The sequence below is a fragment of the Struthio camelus genome, chromosome 11 (assembly GCF_040807025.1).
Source record: "Struthio camelus isolate bStrCam1 chromosome 11, bStrCam1.hap1, whole genome shotgun sequence".
In the NCBI taxonomy this organism is placed as follows: Eukaryota; Metazoa; Chordata; class Aves; order Struthioniformes; family Struthionidae; genus Struthio; species Struthio camelus.
The window spans coordinates 26,938,887-26,959,303 of record NC_090952.1 but is presented as its reverse complement, the minus strand read 5'-3'; the positions used below and the strand labels follow the sequence as shown (position 1 = coordinate 26,959,303).

General features: G+C 48.7%; 1 protein-coding gene across 1 annotated transcript; it reads right to left on the bottom strand.

Moving 5' to 3' along the window:
- Positions 1 to 13,922: 13,922 nt before the first annotated feature.
- On the bottom strand, positions 13,923 to 17,632 carry LOC104152374 (syntaxin-3-like). The gene is made up of 2 exons (XM_009687686.2): positions 16,835 to 17,632; positions 13,923 to 16,267 (listed from the first exon to the last, which is right to left on the bottom strand). Exons 1-2 carry the CDS (start codon positions 16,975 to 16,977, stop codon positions 15,349 to 15,351), a joined length of 1,062 nt encoding a protein of 353 aa, XP_009685981.2. The 5' UTR covers positions 16,978 to 17,632; the 3' UTR covers positions 13,923 to 15,348.
- Positions 17,633 to 20,417: the final 2,785 nt, after the last annotated feature.

The window sequence follows — 20,417 nt, the reverse complement described above, 5'->3', positions numbered from 1 at the left end:
AGATGCTGGAAGGGCTCCCTTCATTCCTGGACTGCAACAGAAACATAATGAGAATTACAAATTAAACAATAAAACAGACGTCCTGCACACATCAGACAAAACCTGCTTCCTGTTCCTCATTTATGCTCACATTTACATCCGAGCAAAGTGACAAGCATATCAACCTAAATATATTGCAGCATTTTCCATTTCAAGACAAAAACAACCCCTCTCCTGCATTTCATTTATAAACTTGGGCATAAATTACTCTCCTGGAGCTCTGAGACTCAGGGGAGAGGAGAAGTATACCAGAAGCCTTCCTTGCCAGCCAAGAAGCTGCCTTGCCTGCTCTGAAGTCAGCCACAACCACACGCGAGACCAAATGGCACTGCAGCACCAGGGCATTGCTCCCTACGGTCCCATCCCCAAGACTGTATCAGCTGCAGAGTCCTGTCTGGCAACAGCAATTCCTCAGGTCTCATCCTGCCCCATATGTCACCATAACATCCCGACCCACAAGCAATGCCTGGGAACCAGCTGCAATAACCTGAAAGGAGAAATATCCAGTGTTCATGCTTTTAGGGCACTCCCCTAGGCACTTTTTCTACTTGGTCCATATCCTCAGAAGAAACGGGAGTTGTGCTTACTTTCAGCTGGGTTTCTCAGCTCATGATTTTCACAGGCATAGACACAACACAGTACATTGCCCTAGGTGACATGAGCTGTGTTCCTATTTCCACTTGCAAAGTATTTTTTATTCAGGGCTTTGCAGAATTCTCCATTTTCCCCACAAATCCCATTTAAAATTTGACCTTTTGTGCAAAATCCCACAGATGGAATATCTTAGTAATATTATTGATTGTTATTTATTTTTACTTCCCTTATTTCCCAGCAAGGACATAGCTCCTGGTCAAACACTACCTAAGCAGGTATTTGGTATTTCCCTTCCACTGTCTTTTTAAATTTGCTCTTAACTGTGAGAAGACTACCTGTTGTATTCATTCTGTTAAACTCTGGCTCTTTGATGAATCTAAGCAATTGTGGGCAAGGCCTGGCATATTTCCCACAGGGCTTAGATCCAAAACGTTGGCGTGCACGATGCTCCCCCCTCCAGCCTTTCTCTCCTATCAGAGGTGCTCTAGCAACAGTTTTACGGAGGTTCACTAGAAGGCGGTGTAGGAGAAAATTTCTTACGCACGTTATTCCAAAAGTCACCAGCAACAGGCCAAATTAATGGATTTTATACGACAGAAACTCTTGTAATAAACATGAACTGCTTCGTCCTAGATTTTTTTTTTTTGATTTTGCACTCACTCATTCACAGTACAAAGAGACAGGGAGATCAAACTTTGTCACTATCAGGGAAATCTAATAGAAATGTTTTAACACTGGTAATATAATTTATTTCATGCCTTTTGGAGAAAGGCCTTAAAAAGGATCCAAAATGGAGATATGACAAGGTCACAAAGTTATAAGCAGGCAGAGCAGAGCATCCTACAGAGACTATTCCAACATCCGCATTCCCATCTCAGTTCTACCTGTTTATTTCACTTAGGAGGAAAGGATAAGGGGATGCTTTCTGCAGAAAGAGCCAGCAGTCTCTCATGTTATTCAGGAAGCTTTTTATAATTCCCTTTGCTAAGCTAAATAAGTCCAGGCTTTCAGAGTTGGAGGATGCATTCATTTTGTTCGAGTGGGACAAAGCACACTGCTCTTTCTCATGGTGATGATTAATGCATCGCTATTTCCTGACGTTATTAAAGCAGCGTCTTCCCCTTGTGGAATGAAAGTTTCGGGATGGCCACCTGCATATAGGATACGTAGGATACGTACACAGGGGGAATAAGAGCAGGCATCATTTCTATAACCAGCATTTATGCTGGCATTCACAAAGGCAGCATTACTTAAGTGAATGAAGGAACTAGAATACCCTAAAATTAAGCTTTTTGGAATATCAATAATTAGCTTTGTAGAACAGTCAGGCTGGATAGCCTGTACCAGTTTATGCCAGTACATTCGTTCCGATAAAGTAAAAATGAAAGCCAAGTGAGAAGCTAAAGGAAAAGCTAAAGTGAGGAGCTACAATTGAAAATATTCTGCTAAAGAATTTGTGAAAATATATGGCAATTTTATTAATGACGATGCAAAAAACTGCCACTCTAATTTTAAATCCCTAGAACATACACAGATCCAGAATGAAGCCACAAATGAACAAGGTAAGGACTGCAGGGAAAAATATATTGATTTGAGTAGCTGCAGCAGTGAGGAGAACTGGTGAGCTTTTGGACACTTCTTAAAGTCCTGTCAGCAAACTGAAACAGCAAATTCAAAACTATTGCTCCAAGTTTAACCAAGAATATTAATTTGTTAGACCATCCGAGAGAAAATAGAACTGATATTTGTGGAGTAGAGAGGGATGTCACTAAGGAGAGAGTGGGAAAAAAATTTAGAATAAAAGAATATTTCCTCTGAGTTCAGAGTTTTAAAAATATGCACAAATTATGAATTTTTGTTCTCAGGCCACTCTGAAGTCTATTTTGTAGCTTCCACTTAAATACCAAGAGTCAGAGGCCATGGACAGAGGGGCTGCAAGAAGTATTTCCCCATGAGTAACTAGATGGGTTTCTGCCTTTAGTAATAAAACCAATACACTCGAGCCCATTAAAGCCAAGGCAGTGCAAAAGCGGGAGCTGGTGGTTCTGTTGTGGGATCCCTAAAACAACTGCTTAAACTGTGAGAAATGCATCCAAGGAGAGAAGCCCACCAGCACGCTACGTAGCGCCACTCCGAGATGCCAAAGGACCCGAGCGCACTGTCTCTGGATAGGAGTGGGAGGCTGCAGCAATCCTTCTCCACCTTGCACGCACTTTGTGCTTTTAAAAACCGCAAGTGCTGTAAAGGAAAAAGGCAGCCTGTCACTGAGCTTTGCAAAAGCAGTGGCATTTACTATACAGACCTAACCCAACAGCCACCGGGGTTACTGCCCTGCGCTCGGAGGCGGCACGCACGACGCAGCCAGGGCAGGGAGATGGAGCAGGAGCGTGAGCACGGCTGAGCTGTCATTTCGTCTGGGCAGACAGGGCAAACGCTGTCTGCGGGAGAAAAGGGGGTCTCCATTTGTCAAACCACGCAGGCACAGTGGTGGGTGTCAGGCCAAGTTGCACACCCCTGTTCTTCTCCCGGTCCCATGCAGAGTAACCCATCCCCATGCCTCAAACTTTCTTTCCAGTACTCACAGCAACCTCTACTGGCAGCACGATTTGATTGCCGCCTTCATGGCACGCTGATCCAGCACGGGCTAACATCCTCCAGAAATAACTCTCCTCTTCTAATATTGATTCTTAGAGGACTTTCTGCTTTAACACTCACAGCTGAAATCACAGAGCATGTCTCTCCGAAGAGTGAAAACTGATGACTGAAACTAATTTCCTAGTAGCAGGAGGAATCGCAGCGCTTCGGGAGCATAGAGAAGGGCAGAGCTGCCTGCACCCGAACCCTGGGCATTCGCGCCCTCCTTGTGCCCCTCCATCATGCCTGGTCACGCTTTCACTACGACAAAGGCTAGAGCTTTGCCACCCTTTTACTGGCTTCCAGGGGGAGCAAACACCAGAAGAAATCTGGAAGTAGCCCAATTTGGCAGTAGTCCTGCAAACAAGGATAAAATTTACAATCCATTTTTAAAAAGAAAAAAAAGTGACCTCCAATTTTTGGAGAAAGGCTTATAATTGCAAATTTCTCAAAGATGGTACGATATTAGATGAGCTCTATAAATAAACTGAGGCTTTGGTCGTACAGATGGCCAAATCAGCAAATACCAAGACAATTGGGAAAAAAAAATCAAGTCAATTTAAACTGATGGTGGTCCTTTCTTGTGTGTTCATGATCTAAAATCTAATATGTTTTGAAGTATCGCAATAATGTCTTAGGCCATACAAAATAATAAATTTCTTAGCGCATTCAGAATAAAAATAATACCAAGTGTCATTTGTTAATGAAAAGTCTTTTCTAACAAAATTTTTTGGAAGACTTCTAGAAATTGAAATTTTGGGAGATGGTGTTCAATAGGAAGAGTTTGAGGAAAATGGAGATACAATTAATTACATCTCTTATCTTGAATTAAAAGAAATATACATTTGGATTGGGAATTTTACCTTGGTCTAGTATCGGGGTGTGTTGGATAGAAGAGGGCAGCTGTAGGTGAGTAAAGTGGAATTACAATTTTAAATATGAATGTAAATTTCACCTCCAATTTTGCCAAAAAGTGTGCATGTCAGGAGGTGTGACCAAACAGATACTGTAAATTGAGAAAAACCCTCAGGTAAATTAGTTCCTACACAGTGTTCAAGAGGCTTTTTAAAAGCTGCATTTACAATAAATTAATCTGTTCAGGGACTCTCGATTTTTTTCATGTCACAACAAACGATGTAGAAAGATTTAAAAATTCAGTATTTGAATGAAAAAGCATCAATTTTCATGGGGGGGGGGGGGGGGGAGGCCCTCTGAATAGAAACTATAAACCGTTAAAGTGCTACAATCTACCTTGCCTTGAAAAAAGTCCTAGAGGGTGATTAAATTGTCGTGGAATTACTTGCTCGTCTAAATGTCACGAAAAGATTTTATAATCCTCAAAAAATGTTTTTTTTCGGTGACATTTCTTCAACGGAAAGACTTCGTAAATGAAGAGCAGTTCACGGGGCCAGCGCGGTTGCAAGTCCTTCGCATTTTTAAGTCAGCAGCCTTTAACACGTTTTACTAAAAGGTTCCTTTTTCTAATGAAGGGCTTTTCAAGCAGCCGCTTGCAGGCCGGTTAACGCACAAAACAACCCTTGCAGGCCCTGGGCAGGACGTCCGCACCGAGTCCGGCTTTCCTGGCAGCAACGCATGTGAAGCCTGCTGTGGGCGTCACAGGGGACAAGAAAGCTTGCGGCAGCGCTCTTTCTTTACGCCGGAAAAGACAAGATAAATGCCTGATTTCGGAGCACTAACAGAGCCTTGACGTACCGGGGGTTCGAGCGCGTCACCAGCACGGCCACAAGCGCTTCCTGCTCAGTGAAGCTAATATTGGGGGAGAAAACGTTGACCTGATGCTCCCAGCTCCAACAACGCTGAGACATACTTAAGAATACTTTCCAAACTTTAGAGATGAAGAAACGCAACCGCCGCGCGGCTGAAACACTCGCTGCTGTTTTCTGTATAGTTGTGAGGGGGACCCCCTGTTTACTTACAGGATCGTGGCAGAGACACACATGGGTGAAATCCCCCGAAATTGCCCCGGTACGTGGAGACTCTTCTCCACCCTCCAGCATGATCGAGGGGAATCGTCAACAGACGTTCAACGCGGCGGAAACAAACGGCGGGACACAGCGGTCAGCGCGGGGACAGGCTAAACAACCTCGGCGCCGGTGGAGCTGGCTGTAAGCAAAAGCCGCTTTGGGATGGGAAGAGAGGACGTCTTTTGAAGATCGCTCGGCACCTAGTGCTCAGCTGAGGATTTCGCCTCGGCGCCGGCCGCGGCGCCCCAGCTGCCGCTCTGCGGAGGCGCGTCGTGCCGCCGCGCTCCCCGCCGCTGTGGCGTTGCCGGATAAATAAGGCAGCGTAGCACCGCTTTTTCCTTTCGAAATGTCTTTTTAAGCTCCAGCCGAAGGCAAACTGCTCCTGTTTTTCAAGGAGAGGTGATACGATTTCTCACAAAAGTTACCAAGAGTGAAATATTTTGTTGGCATTAGTCACCTGCGCGATTAAAAAAAACATGTGTTGCAAGCCACGGATTGACAGGGCCTAGCAGTTGCCCTCCCATTAGGAAATTCCCTTTTATATTACTTGAGCTTCCTTTCAGTTAAAAAAAGATAAAAAAAAAAAGGATAAAGTGTGTCTTAAACACAAGAAGGTTTTACAGTACAGCTGGTTTAATATCTGCCAGAAGGGAAGTGCTGGTGAGGCAGTCTAAAATGGCGTCAAAATCTAAAGCCTCACACCTAACTGACAAGCGTTTTGGAAGGGAGGTAACTTTTCTTCCAAATACCACATTAAATTATTCCTTTAGCCTAGAAAGGCCTCGCCGGGCAGTGGATGAAGGTGGATGGAGACGTTTCCGTCCGCGCCCGTGAGAAAGGCCCCGATTCAGGACTGCGCGTAGGTAGGTGTCTAACACACGGAGACGGCTTAATTCCATGAGCGGCGACGCGAGCGCCGCCACCAGCAGCGGCACAGGTCTAGTCAGCCAGCAGAGGAAAACTTCAACGCTGCCAGCAGCCTCAGGCCTCTCCTAAGATAACACGGACAGCTATATATTAAAAAAAAAAAAAAAAAAAAAAAAAACGAGATAGCACCCTAACCAGCTGCAGAAAAGCAGTAACCTCAGGAGCTCGGAGGGGGAAGCCGGGGAAGCATGATGGCTTCCTCGCATGCCAGCCCTGGCGCCCTGAGGCGGCAGCGGCGAGTCCGAGGAGGGCCGGTCTCCTGGCTGGGGAGACGCCGCCAAGGGCGGTCGCCTCACCTCCCGCATCCCCTCAGCGACAGGCCAGACATGATGCCCAGCTCAAGGGACACAAACCGCCTCAGCTGAGGCCGACAGCTTCTCCCGTGGGCGGAGCGGGCCGCGAGGGAAGGCCCGGCCCGCGCTCGTCCCCAAGAGCCCGTTGCAGCGCTCTCCGAGGAACAGCAGCCATCCCAGACAGATCGGACCTGTCCTTTCCTCGGCCGGGTGCCTCCCCTCGCGGGCTGCGCCCGGGCCCCGTCCCTGCCCTCGCTCCAGCAGGCGCCTTTCCCCTCCGGGCCACAAGGGCCGTTCCCATTCTCCCCTTTTCCTTCTTAGGCCCTTTCGTAAAAGCTATCATGTTGAAAACTCCCCGCAAAGCCCTTTGCTTGCTGCCCACTCGCGGGCGATCACAGCCCCTTCACACCCACGTGGATTCATGTAACCGGTTCAGCAGGAGTCAGACTGGGAGCAAAACCCGCCCGGCGCTCGCTGAGCCACCAGCCTGGGCCAGCTCTGAGCACCTTAGGGAAACCGAGGTGCCCACAAGGAAGCAGCCTGAAGGTCTTGATACCAGAGAGGCCCCTGGGCAAATCTCCATAGGAACAGCCTTCAAAATGCTAGCTGAATGCGAAACCCATGGTCTTTTTCCACTTGTAAAGCTGGGTTTATCTTTTATCGTTACCTCTTGTTAAAAAAGCTAAAAGCGGAAAGCCAAATCCGAGTAGTTTTTCTGCCCGCTGCACTTTGGTTTCGCGACGCTGCCGTCACTGCCAGGCTGCGTTACGCAATGCTGCCGCAACCATCTCCGTTCTTGCAACGTTTGCGTCGTAGAGAGCTGCGTTTGTACTTGAACTTAACTCGAGACCAAAAAAAAAATCACATTTTCAATGACATCTCATATCAAATGTTATTTGAACAAGCTGTCTGTACTTCTCTCTAATGACATCACTGGTGACCCAGGTAGGGTGGCAGGCAGGAACGCGCGGCAGAGCTCTGCATGCTCTTCTCAGATCTGCGCCTGCTTTCCTCTGCGTCCCCTCCCGCCTTAGTTAATGATGTCTAGACAGAAAGAGTACCAAAACCAGCATAATCTAATCTGCAATGCAAAACATTAAAATGTCTTAAGCATAGCTGTAGTCTTTGCATGACATTATGACAGCACAGCGCTAAGGTTTTTGAGTAGCCTGATTTTAATTTAATGTGTTTGGCTTTCTCTTAATTCTCCCCTTAAATGTGAACTTCCTGAATTTATGATGCTCATTTGGGAAATAATTAAAACAACCTTCTCAAGTATATGCTCTGAATCATTAAAACAGGTCTTCCACCTTAGCTTCATCATGACTGGGAATATTCATCAAGCTAGCATATTCCAAATGAAATCCTAACCTTTACGCAGAAGAGAAAGGAAACTTTCCAATCCTGTCAAACGTTCATCCCCACATTACAATATTAGTAACTTTAATCCATAATTAAGTTGCCATACAATAACCAGTCTTCATATTTAATAAATGTGAATAAATGTGAATTTATTAAATAAATCTGATGAACGAACCTTTGCTTCATGAAGTGCTGAAGTGATCATCAGAAAGATTTACTCCAGGATGCAAAGTTTCTCAACTCTTTTTCTACTTCTTTAACTTCTAACATATCATCATAACATAAACCAGGGATATTCTCTTGTTAATGCTGGCACTTTCCTGCATAGAAGAAGCAGTGGATGGCCTGTCCCGCTCTGTCTAGTGTAAAGGTTGTCCTCCTTGGAGATCATTTTGTTCCTCAGGTGCCTGTCCGACAGGCAATTTAGACTTCACAGCAGAGCACAATCCCTCCAAGCTTTTCCTTTGCCAGCTCACCTTTTTGAAAGGAAACTCTTTGAGCTTTGAAATGCTTTTGTCTTACAATTCATATTGCCAAAGAGGAGCAGGCCCTTGCACTCCAGGAGGCACCTCTGTGCTTGTTTAGTCTCTCATGCTAAGAGTGAAGCCTTTGATCACCACAGAAGAGGGTTTGATGTTTTCATAAATTAAAGAGCTTGAGAGCAACCGTTTGTCAGTCCAGCTAATTTTGCCTCAAAGAGCTGAGACTTAGGGTAACGCTCAAGGTTAGCAATTCCTGTGTGCCTAGAGCTGTGATGTTGTTGTTAAGGTGCTTGTTCCTGCATGACCCCACTGCAAGCACCCTCTGGGCATCTCCTTCACCCTTATGATGGTTTTGCACCATATTCCTGCTTACTGCAAGTGGCTGACAGAGTCCTACCCTCTCAATACCTTTTCATCTCACTTTGCTGGACAGAGCTGGTAATGGGATGATCTTTTTAAGTTACATGTTAAGGTCTCTGGATATGTTGCTCCCTCCACTACTGAACTTATCTCCGTTATACTTGTCTCTGAGTGGCAAACGTAGCTCAGCCTCAGCTGGAAGAAAGCATAAGACCTCAGGGCATCATTTACTGGTGGCTGTGTACAGGTCGGGGATCTTTCCACCACCAAAAGAGCCAGGTGCCTGTGGTCCCCCCTTTCCAAAGGCAGAAAGAGGAGGAGCAGCCTGGGAGCAGAGGGGAAATTTTCATAATTCTGCAGAATTAAGGACAGAAAGATTCATTTTGTCCCACTTTTGTAGCACATCAGGTATTCCCTCTTTGAAGTTCTTGGGGACTTTTACTGGGACTCAGGCATTTAGTCTACAGGATTTTCAAGTGCATGTCACAGGAGGAGCAAAAAGAGAAAGGTGACACCAACGTCTGAGCCCTAGGGCAGCAGATGACATACGCTCCATGTGGTAATTTGTACAAAATGGTGCAGAGAAAGATGAATCCCAGCCAGGTCAACTTCTCCTATGTTTGACTGCCCCACAATCATACAGCACATTATTCCAAGGCTTAATTGGTTTAATTTCAGCTTCTAGCCACTTGATTTTGCTTTAGCTCTTTCAGAAAATCCAGATCACCTGCACTTGACTCACACCATTAGTTGTTTTTCCCCTGTGCAATTAACTTCTGTAATCACTGTGTCCAGGGCTGACAGCAAATATCCTGGAGTCCCACTGGCTGCTGGCATCAGCAGAGATCTGCGGGTCCACAGCATGTACGTGAGCAGGGAATAGCTACAGCGATGCCTAAAGGAGGCTTAGGGGAGCCAAAACTGACTAACTGGAATTTATCTCCCAGTTTCTTCAAGGAAACTTCGCTGCGCTTAAGGTCCAAATATACCTGCACTCCCTCTTCTGTTTTCAAGGGAAACATCATAAAATTACAGCCCCTGGGACCCAGTCTGACCTTCCCATTCGCAGTGAATAGCTCTGGAGGAGCAGACGTCCCCCTAGAGAGTTAGCTCATGAAGGGCAACGTACGCTGCGTTAAGCTTTAGAGGATCAAAGGAAATTGTGCTGAATGAAAACCCTCGCAAACATGCCCTGGCTGAAACCATCTGTGATAACACAGATTTCTTCCTGTGCCTTATGGATAATCATTTACTGAGCAGTTCAGCCAGTTCTCTAGTAAGATTTGTCTACCTGTAGTAGATGCTGCCCAGTAACCCATAACTAGAGTTCAACCAGATCTTTTCTATGGCCAGCGCTAGCTCTATAGAAAGGTTACATGTTTTGTGTAATGCTGAAGTTATATAAAATGTTGTTGAATATGAGTTATGCTGCAGATGGATTTGCCACCTCCCTCCCCATCCTCCGCGCCCCTCCTCCCCAAACTGGCCTGTGCACAATTCAGAGCAGTTATAATAAGTGTAACACCAACATAGCATAATTCCATATCTGGGGTGAGAAGCAGGATCAGGGCTTGCGGTAATACTTTTCCATTTACATCATTCACTCAATGGCTGATAGTGAGTAAAGACACGAGGACAGAGAAGGAAATATTGGAAAATGGAAATTAATAAGCAGTATTTGTAAGCCACAGATAATTATTGTGCAATTTCTTTTTTTAATGTTTGTTTAGCTGAGGAAAGGTAGCCTTCAAGTCCTGGGACAACACTTGGCAAATGGAGATGGAATCAGCCCGTGCATGGCATCGCACAGCCGCCAAACAGAAAGACAGGTCCGGCTCATGCTAAACAGGTTTGATCGTCTACTTGATTTCCACTTTGGGAAAATCCCTCTGAGGAGATTGGGCAAATAGGAGAGACAGTGAAAACAGAGGAAAGGCCATTTCTTCATAAAGTTTTATTGACAAAACCCAACTGTTATTCCCATCTTCATCCAATCAAGCAGACTGAACTGAAATGAAACGTGGTGCTGCATGTTAGCCAAACCTCATTTCGCTGTCAGGGAACATCTTTGGGATTGCAAACACAATTACAGCAAGAGGACAATGCGGTGCTGTTCAGAAAGCAAAACCAGAAACCACCCTTTTCTGCTGGCTAGAGACCGGGACAGATATCACAGCAAATGCAATGAGGTCTGTGAGCCCACTACAGGCTGTTACAGGGCCAAAATCCCCTCTCATCTCTCCCTCCACCCTGGCTGTAAGGCAGGAGGGTGCAGAGGCTGAAATGCCCCAAAACCTGGCCCGTCGCTCACCAGCACCTGCTCCATGTGCAGCCCTGCCTCCCGGGTGCCTCTTGCTCAGGGGACGTGTCTCGGTTTGCAGGGGAAGCACCGGAGCTCACCCCCATGTGTTACTACCAAAGCATGGCGGCAGACTCGAGAGAAAGGCAGTGCCAAGGCTGTGCAGTAATAGCAAATAATTCATCGTTAGGCAAGGAGGAAGAGCAAAGACAGTCACTGTCCCGAGAGCACCGGGGGATCTGTGTTGCACAGAGTGCTGGCTGCGGCAGGAAGGGAATTTAGCCATGCACAGAGACAGTCAGTGCTACCAAAGCTGCTTGGCAGGACAAAGATTTACCAGGCCCTATCCTGCCAAGGTTTCTCCATAGGATTAACTATGCATGAGAGTAGACTTTTTATGGGATGGTTTCTGCCCGAGTCGGGTGCAACAGACACCAGGGCAAGCGGGAAACATGCTCTTTCTCACCAGCTGTGGGCCTGAAGATTTGGCCTGTGCATATTGCACACAGAATAAAAATGACAGTACTCTTTGAGATGCCAAGTCAAAGTTCAGTAGTTGTGAAACAGCACTGAACTGCGCAGGTCATCTGCACAGGTTTAGTTTGCTCCCCTGGTGGGTATGCCTTATCATATCATCTTTAATTACATGATTTCCTTTAGTTTTTAGCAACAAACTCAATCTTGGGCCTCATTCAGTGCCCATATAGACCACTCACACTTCATAAGCAGCTACTCAACATTTTGGTTTTTTCACTTAATGTGTGGTCTCATTCCTTACTTAGTGTGTGCTATTCAAAGCATGCTCGGAAGATAATGTCATTAATTTCCCCATAGACTTTTCTAAAGTACTCATCACTATATCAAGTGCTTCACAAGCATTGGGGTAATTTGTCTGAATAACTGTGTGAAATGGAGTGTGTATTTCTTCCTTATGCTGATGAGGAATAAAGACATAGTGAGATTAAGTAAAAGGATTGACCAAATGCGAGCGCCCAATTTTCAAAGTCTAGAATCTTACGTTTTGCAGGGTTTTTGCCACTGTTTAGTACTTTCAAGGTCAAAGCACAGTTCACAGTAACTTCAGCTTGCAGTTATGAGTGCTGAGCACTTTAGCAAATCACATCCCCAGTCTCAAGCACCAAGAAAAGAAGACACACAGAGATTATTACCTGGCCATGAAATGCTAGTTTTAGTGGCTTTCTTAGCACTGTCTAGGAACAAAGCGTCGGAGAAAGGGGAAGAATCCAGCTCTCCAGGGCAGCATTCAACCGCCTGGTGAGCGAAAGCATCTCTTCCTTCCCGCAGCCCTCACCTTGCGCACTGAACACACTCCAGCCCTTGCAGCGAGTCGGAGCGATCTTGCCTCCAGGGCACCCCGACCCTGCGCTGGGTGATCTCCAGAGGTCCCTTTGAACCCCAGCTATTCTGTGAGGTTTCTGTGACATTTCCAACTGCTCCTCTCAGCTCCTCAGATGCCTTCCAGACCCAGTTGCCCGCCCAGGCAGATGCACTGCCCCTTGAGCCTTCCCACCTCTCTGCTGGCCCCCTGTGTTTTCCCACTAATACTGTGCCTGCCCATAGAAAACATCACCAAAATGCTTTTATACAGAAGTGAGTGTCTCTCCCACTGTTTTGAAACGATTAATATATTTTGTCTAAATCTTCAACCTGAGATGAATATTTGGCTCATTTTGACTCATAAATATTTTGGCCCAGGTGGTTTTTGGTATAATTCTACATATCTTATGTAGATACATATCTTATGTAAAAGTAACCTGATTTGCGTCCTCTGTATCATTTGGTACATACACAGGATTCAGCTATGTCCACCTTGCTCACAGATTTGGTTATGTTTTTCTCCTGCTGTGATCCTTATGCAGTAGTGTGCCCCACTGCACCCATTTCTTCCTGGCTGGAGCCTTTTCTACAATAGATGTGTGTTTGATTGTCCCACAGCTATTGCTTATTGGTAAAGATTTTTCTTCTTGTTTCTTATTAATATCTGCTGAAATACCCTTTTGTTTGAAAAGGGCCCCAAGCATCACATCAAGCTGCAAACGGAGGTACTCCCCTTCGCCTCGCTCTTATCGGCGCTAAGCCTGGGCCAGCTGGACTCCAGCCAGACATTTATCTCGCCTTGATGCCAGGCAATCCAGGGAACGCCAGCTGAAAGAACAAGTGGAACAGTACAGCCACGCATCACTGGCACGCAGGTGGCTCTGCCCAGACGTCACCCGCCCTGGCTCCCGGCCCCGCAGAGACGTCAGTCGGGGAGCTGTGTGGTGTGCTGCTGTGCCACTGCTTCGCTGCCTCCCATAGCCCCAAATAACGAGCATAATGTGACTGCGACCGTCTTGACACTTCATCAGCAATCTCTTCAGAAAGGAAAAGCCACTACCTGGTTTCAGACCACCCAGTCAACTAGAAAGCTCGCTGTGGGCCGGCTGACCTTACTGCTAAGGTAGACGAACAACTTTTAACAACGAAAAGTATGTGCATGTGGCAAAGGGACAGGGCAGGCATACAAAGTGGCAGACGATGTCCAAACCGAGCTACCCAATGGGTTTTGCAGAAAGAGAAATCACAGAAGGGTCCTTGGGGCACCAAGCGGTGCCTGCACCGACCATCCGCTCCCGTCCTTCTCCCACGCTCAGCACAGCCAGGGACACTGAACCTGTTAGAAAGTGGGCAGGAGCAGAGAACGTTCAATGTGGCTGTCGCAGCACAAGGAGGCACCAGTTCTCTCAGGTGGACCTTCCTGACACGGGGAGTTTTTTAGATAAACATTAAATATCCTCATAGTGAAAAGAGGTACAGTCACCTGTGTCAAAATTAAATTTTCTAGATTCATAAAAACATAACCCAAAAGGCACACTAAGAACTCAGTTTCTCTTCTTTAACTTTGAGCTAATTGCTTGCAAAGAAATAATCCACCCATCCACAGTCAAAAGTTTATTAAGAAACTCTTTTATTAAGGCTAAGACAAAAGACAAAAATAAACCTAATGGTGGCCAAAATAGGCAGGACATAACACACAATACAGTCCAACACATAAATAAGCCTTCTGAATGCTTCAGAGAAACTTAATAAGGCCCCTGTTTTGCTCTTCTCTAATTTGAGAGTCTTCAGGAAATTCAGATTGTATTGTGGTACAGTGACAACAGAAAACAGTCATAAGGAGTTTCAAGTATGTATGCAGTTTTAGCAGATTTGACCATGTACATGTTGAAATAAGAGTCCCATAATTCTGTTAACTCCTTGAAAACTACATTGATTGCGTAAAACTCCCTCTCGGTATTATAACATTAGGTTCGCATGCCCAGGAAAATGGCTGCAGATTAATCTTCAGAAAACAGCCTGGAGAAATTTTGCTGATACGCTCAAAGTCACCTTTGCAGTGTGCCAGACCAATGGGCGTACAACCGTTGCGTTTGAACTCTGACACTCGCCCACTCACTTGGTCAGAACTAAGTGTCCACTTGCAAGATTACTGGGAACAATAATAAGCTGGTTAATGAGTCTGAAAAATAGAAACAGACTTTGCTGAAAGAATGAGCCTGACAAGTTCTGTGACAGTTACTCCCTTTGGCTGTAAAAACAAACCGGAAAGGATTAGAAACACTGCGTGTAATCCTGTCACCCAAAAAATGCACAGAGCGCAAGGCAAGCCCAGCGCTCCAAGAGTTAGACAGCAACGCTCGCGTAAACACGAGCGCCGGGCCCCATCCCGCAAACTGCCAGCCTTGGGGACACTGAAATCCAGGCCGGAAACCTAACCATGCGTCCTGAAACCTAAACGCTCGTTAACAGACCAGCGGCAATGAAAATGCTACGTTAACCCACGCAAAAAAACATCTACTTCAACAGGAAGTAGAATCTGGACAAAGTGCAGAGAACAAAGCTTCAGACCTGCTGGAGGAGCCTGTGCGCTGCTGTACGGATCGACTGTGCTGGCAGGCTTCCTCGCACGCGCCGCAGTAACAGAGAACGCACCAAGCACTTCAGCAGGCTTTAAAAAAGAACACAAAAAGTCTAACTGTGCAAGTTTTTGAAGCTACGTTTCATAATCTCAAAGTGCTTTTCTGCCTGGTGCTGCAGCGCTCTTGGCAGACGTCCTGCAGCGGTGAGCGTGGTCCCTGCGCTGCCGTGCAAGGCAGCAGGCTCCGCAGCCCGGCGGCACCGCTCAGTTGCTGCCATGGGCACGGGATGAAAAGCAGCAAAAGCTGCTGTAAAATCCACCCGGTGCAGAAGAGTCCCGCCTGGGTGTACCCACAGGGCCGATACCCACATCGTTGACCCAGGCATCCAGGTGGAGCTGTGCACCACATAAGGTGGCCGTGTCCATCCCGCAGCCGGGCTGTGCTCGGCCAGGCTCACCGGACCGTCGCCGTCAGGCACGACAGGCACGTGCAGCAGGCACAGAGGCTCAGCACGGCCGTCAGCGCGGCTGAGAACCGCGACTGCCGCTTGTACTGCAGAGCTTTCTTCACCTCCTCGTTGGAGTGGGAGACGTAGTCGAGCGTATGCAGCACGTAGTGCTCCACGTTGTTGATAACTTCATGCTGCTCCGACACCAGCACTTCCAGGTGCAGGAAGAGAGAGTGCAACTCCGTGATTTGAGCCTCCAAGTCCAGCAGCTGCTGGTGGCGCACCTGAGCCATGGCCAGATGCTGCTTGGCCTTCAGCACTTCCAGGTCCTGGCCCACAATGCGGGGAGCGACAGGGCTCTCCACCAGCTCATCAACATCCTTCTCCCCCAGGCTCAAGCCTGCCAGCTCGGCCTGCCTCATGATCTGCTCTTTCAGCTTCCCCACGTAGAGGGTCTCCTTGGCGTAGTGCCTGCTGAGGATGTCCTGGTACCGCCCGACCAGGAGGGAGAGCTGGTTCTGGCGGATGCGGTGCCCCGCGCACCATGGCCTGCTGTCTCGGACCAGCCTGTCTTGAATGGCACTGAGCTGAGGCTGGATAACCTTAGCTTCATTGGTGAAGGAGGCTTTCATATTGCTGAGCCCCTTCTTCTCCTCATAGATGCTCTCCTCAGTGGTGCAGCAAAGCACTTTCTGCTGCTTCTTGTCAATACTCTCAGATAACTCCTCTAGCTTGTCCAGGGCCAAGGAGAGGTTAGACCCTTCCTGGAAAACCTTGCTCATGGGACTGGCCTCATCTTCACTGAAAACAGGGTTATCAAAGGCAAGGATATCATCCGTATCACAGGGGTCCCCAGCTTCCTTAACTCGCATCTGCAGCTCCTCCAGCCTGTCCTTCATCCTGGGCACCAGCTGCTGGCAACATCTGTGGCAGAGGGACACCAAATGTACACATCAGCTTTGTGAAGGAATACGTGAGGTCAGATCTTTTGCGTCAATGGAAGCTGTTAAAATCTTTCCTCCCTGAGCTTGAGCAAATATTGACTAAGGCAACAAGCTTCCCCCAAGTTTGCTCTGTGTCACGTGGCTTTCTGGTACCAGCCAGGTTAGATTGCATGCCAAAATTGGGTGGCACACTTCCCACAGAGGCAAGATTGCAGCAGGGAGGGGCGGGTTATAATGACAGTGGGGGAACAGGTAAAGAAAAAGAGATTTCACAAAAAGGCAAAGTGGTAGGAATGGGAGAAGCAACCGCACCCCCGCTGTTTGGACCGCATGCGAAGGCCGTCTCAGTCGCTGCTGTACACCAGGCTTTCCATGGACACGTTTGAATAAAGGAAGAGATTCCTCTGCCTCAAAATCCTCATCGCCAGGTCTTAATATAAAGAATTTTTGTTTACCGTGAATCAAAGCAGCCCTGAAAGCCCAAGCTGCACCATTCCAAGGGATCACATTTAAAAGAGGCAAGAAAAAAAGGGGAGAGGAGACTCACCTGGTGAAGTAAAGGGGAAAAGGTGCAGAGCAGAGCTGTGAGCAGCTAGATGCCGGAGGGACGGGACTGGAAAGGGACGACCGTGCCGTTGCCCGCCCGCGAGGGGAACTCGCAGCCTGCCAGCCCGCGTCTCTGCCTCTCATGCTCGCTGTTCAGCTCCGGCGCTGTGCGTGACCTCACTGCCTATTGACTTCTCCTGTTACATTCCCTTTCGCTATGATGCCATGTGACAGCAATTCATTCCCTTATCCCGTAAATAGTCTTTAAACAGTGCTTTACTTCCCCCGGGTGAAGCCCTTCGGTGTACGTAACAGCACCAACGAGGAACAGTCATGCGTTGCAGAGCTCGCAGAAGCCCGGTCCGGGAGGCGGGCGGCGCGCCAGGCGCCGGATCTCGGCCTGGGACGTGGCGCGCAGGGACCTCTCTGCTCCTCTCCGAGGGGAAGAGCAATGCCGCACAGACCGCTCCAGGCTTCGAAGAAGCAATAAACCTGCCGCGGTTTCCTTGGAGCTGGTTAGCAGGGTAACAGTGCGCAAAATGAAAAATCACCGGCTCTCACCTCTCCCTTGTCGCCTGTCGGCAGAGGCTTGGCTCACTTCACCGACATTTGTCGGTTTGAGGGCTGATCCAAAGGATCTTTTCTTCTTCAGGAAGGTGATCGAGGCTGCGGAGCTAACATCTTACGGAGGAACTGCAGAAAAGCCAGGCTCCGAGCTCCCCTGCTTAACCGCGGGCAACTGAGTCCTCCTGCTCTCCCGCCTCGGCCGTCTCTCCCCGCTGCTCCATCCCGCGCCCCTGCCCTTTACCGCTGCAGAAGCCTGTTTTAACTCCACCGATACGCGTTTCACGCTAGTGCAGCCGAGAACGCAATCTGACCTGCTATAAATCGAGCAGGCCAAAGGGAACAGTAAAATCAGACGACTTTTATCTCCTATTTGTACAACTCTGGCAGCTTCCCTAGGATCGGTGTCCTTGTTTCCCGCTCCGCCCGGCCGAAACGGGCTGAAAGCTCCCGTTTTGCCTGTGGGGTTTGTATATTTTTAATTCGTACTGAAAAGAGACCTTTATACTTCCTGTAACGTGCATCAGGATATCTAACAAAACTCCCATCCCATCCACCAAAACTGGTGATAGAAAGCGAGGAAAGCACTAGTGAAACATCTGAAAGATCCCGTGGTTATAAGCAGGCACCGAAAGGTGTAAGTGAAGATAAAAGCCTGGGTGTGCAGAGAGAGGAACCGGATGGGGCAGATCGTACGAGAGGGCTGTTACTCAGTGACATTCATGCAAACATGTACTGCTGACCATCTCGGGACTCAGCGTGCGTTGAAAAGCAGCTCTCCATAATGCTATAACAATTGCATTTTTGAATTAAAAACACTGGGCGGAGGCAAAATTTTAGTACTTCCACCTCTGTGAAGGTCTGAAAGACTCAAAGAGCAGAAGTGCTGATGGTGACAGACCCATCGCTGGCCGTGTCTGAGTACGAGCAGGCAAAACGCAAACGCATCCATACTGAGGTTAGTAGCCAACACCTACAAGATGCTGAATATTTTAGCAGCAGCAGCTGCTGCTTTTAGCATGTCCTTGACCTCAAGCCTATATTCAGTCCTAGGATGGTTTGTTTCGCCATAGTAGAACAAATCACACTGCATTTAGCAGAACCAAGCCCTGAACGATGTGCTGGAGGTGATGAACATTTTCGTTTAACCATCTGCTTCATCATTCATCTACTTTTGAATGTACAAATAACCCCAAGCTTCAGTGAGAGAATTCATACGTTGAATGCCCCAAAAGTAAACATTTTTAATGAGGCCAACAGTAAACCATCGGCAAACCCGGAGACGCAAGTCCATCCTCAGCGTTGGCCGGGGCAGGGACTCGCACCGGACCCGCGATCCCGGAGCCGGGCCAGTCGCCCAGCAGATGAGCGCCGATAGAAGCACGAGCTCACAAGCGACTGTTTTGTTGGCCGATAGCCCATCAGCACACAGAGAGCGGGAAACCTCCGTCGCTGTCCCGAGGAGCACCAGCCTCGGACGGCGCGCGGCGCAGCCCACGCGCGGCGCAGCCCGCAGGCTCCGGGCACCGCGCGGGCCGGCGCGGCTCTCGCCTCTCCTCCGCCGGCCGCGGGGCTGCGCGCGCCGCAAGGGGAGGCCCGCCGCTGGGCCAGGCGGGTGCCGTGGGGCGCTTCCCTGCCGCGGGCGAGCGCCTCGAGGGGAAGAGACCCGCAAGCCGTGCCGCCGGGGCCAGCGGTCCAAGCTCTGCTGCCGGCTGCAGGGCCGCGAGCGCTGGATAAACCCCTCGGCCCCCGGACCCCAGGCAGCCGCTCCGCGCCCGCCGGCAGCGGATCTCGGCACCGTGTTTGGAGACACCGGATATGTTTCTGTTAGAACAAAACTCACCAGGCAGGGATATGTTTTTTTTTTTTTTTTTAAAAAAAACCTTTTTTAATTATGATTTCTTAAAAGTGCTCCCTGCCGCGGCGCCCGCGGCCCGCTCCTGCTCTCGTGCTTCCTCGCCCCGCTCGGAGCAGACCGCTACCGCCAGCTCCCTTCGCATCCGGCTTCCCTTGCCCTTACGGGGTGTTTGCATTTCATTTTCTGCTGTTCTTTACTCTTCTCTACTTCTTCCCCCGATGCGTAGTGCTAACACTGACTTTCTAAAAACATCTAATTATCACCTGTGCACAGCTAACCCCCCCATTTCTATACGTCATCTACTGGGCTGTAGTTTAATGAGCAAAAAGCTCTTCTCAGCCAGACTGTGGCTTTGTGCTCCACCGCGACTTCTCTTGCCGTCGGCTCAGAAACGTAGACGAGCTTTACTGCAAGGGTCACCCAGCGTTTATGTGGAAGGTGAGAAGAGGGGGTGTCTCTCTGCGCATCTTGTTTTCTTTCCCCAGGTAGCTATTTATTTCCTTTATATCTCACAGTCTCCGTCCAGGCGGGTCTGGCTTTGGGGTTATGGGATTTGGGTTTGTGACAAATCTGGAACCAGTGGGAGCTGCAGCGTCCTGCCTTGCACTTGGCTGCCAGAAGCTGCGGAAAGCTCTCGGCCCGCGGCAGCGCAAGGGACTCGCGTCCAAAGGCTTTCGTGCCGCGCGCCCTAATTACGCGCTGGCCCAACGGCAGCGTCAGGTGCTGGTCCGGGAGCAAAGCGCGGAGCGCCGACAGCTCATCGGAAGCTGGACTTGTTCCCCCTCGAGGAACGAAACAGCTCGATTCTTCTTTTAAGTGTAATTTCTAAATGACAACAAACAGCCCCAGAACAGGCAGCAGCAGACAGCAAGGATAAGACGCGTTAAGACTTCTTGCTTTCTTTCCCGGTAGTTTAGGGCATTTTGCAAACTCGGGCCCTCGCGCTTGGCTGCAAGGGAGCGCCGGCGCCCGGCCCGCGGCCCCGCTGCCGCCGGCCCGGCGCGACCATGCAGCTCCAGGGGAGGCCTCGGTGCCCGGGGGCCCTTCGGTTGGTCTCTGCCCCGCCGATACCGCGTGCCGGGGACGAGCCCGCTTCTGCGCTGCCGCAACACCGCCCTGCGTTTCCTTCTCCTTCCGAGCTGCGAATGGCTCCCCCGCAGCC

Bases quoted from the DNA above. Each gene is read 5' to 3' on its own strand.
- LOC104152374 (XM_009687686.2), bottom strand. From the start codon at position 16,977: ATGAGAGGCAGAGACGCGGGCTGGCAGGCTGCGAGTTCCCCTCGCGGG. The intron at 16,268-16,834 runs GTGAGTCTCCTC...CCTCTGCCACAG, and splicing joins TTTCCCCTTTACTTCACCAG to ATGTTGCCAGCAGCTGGTGC.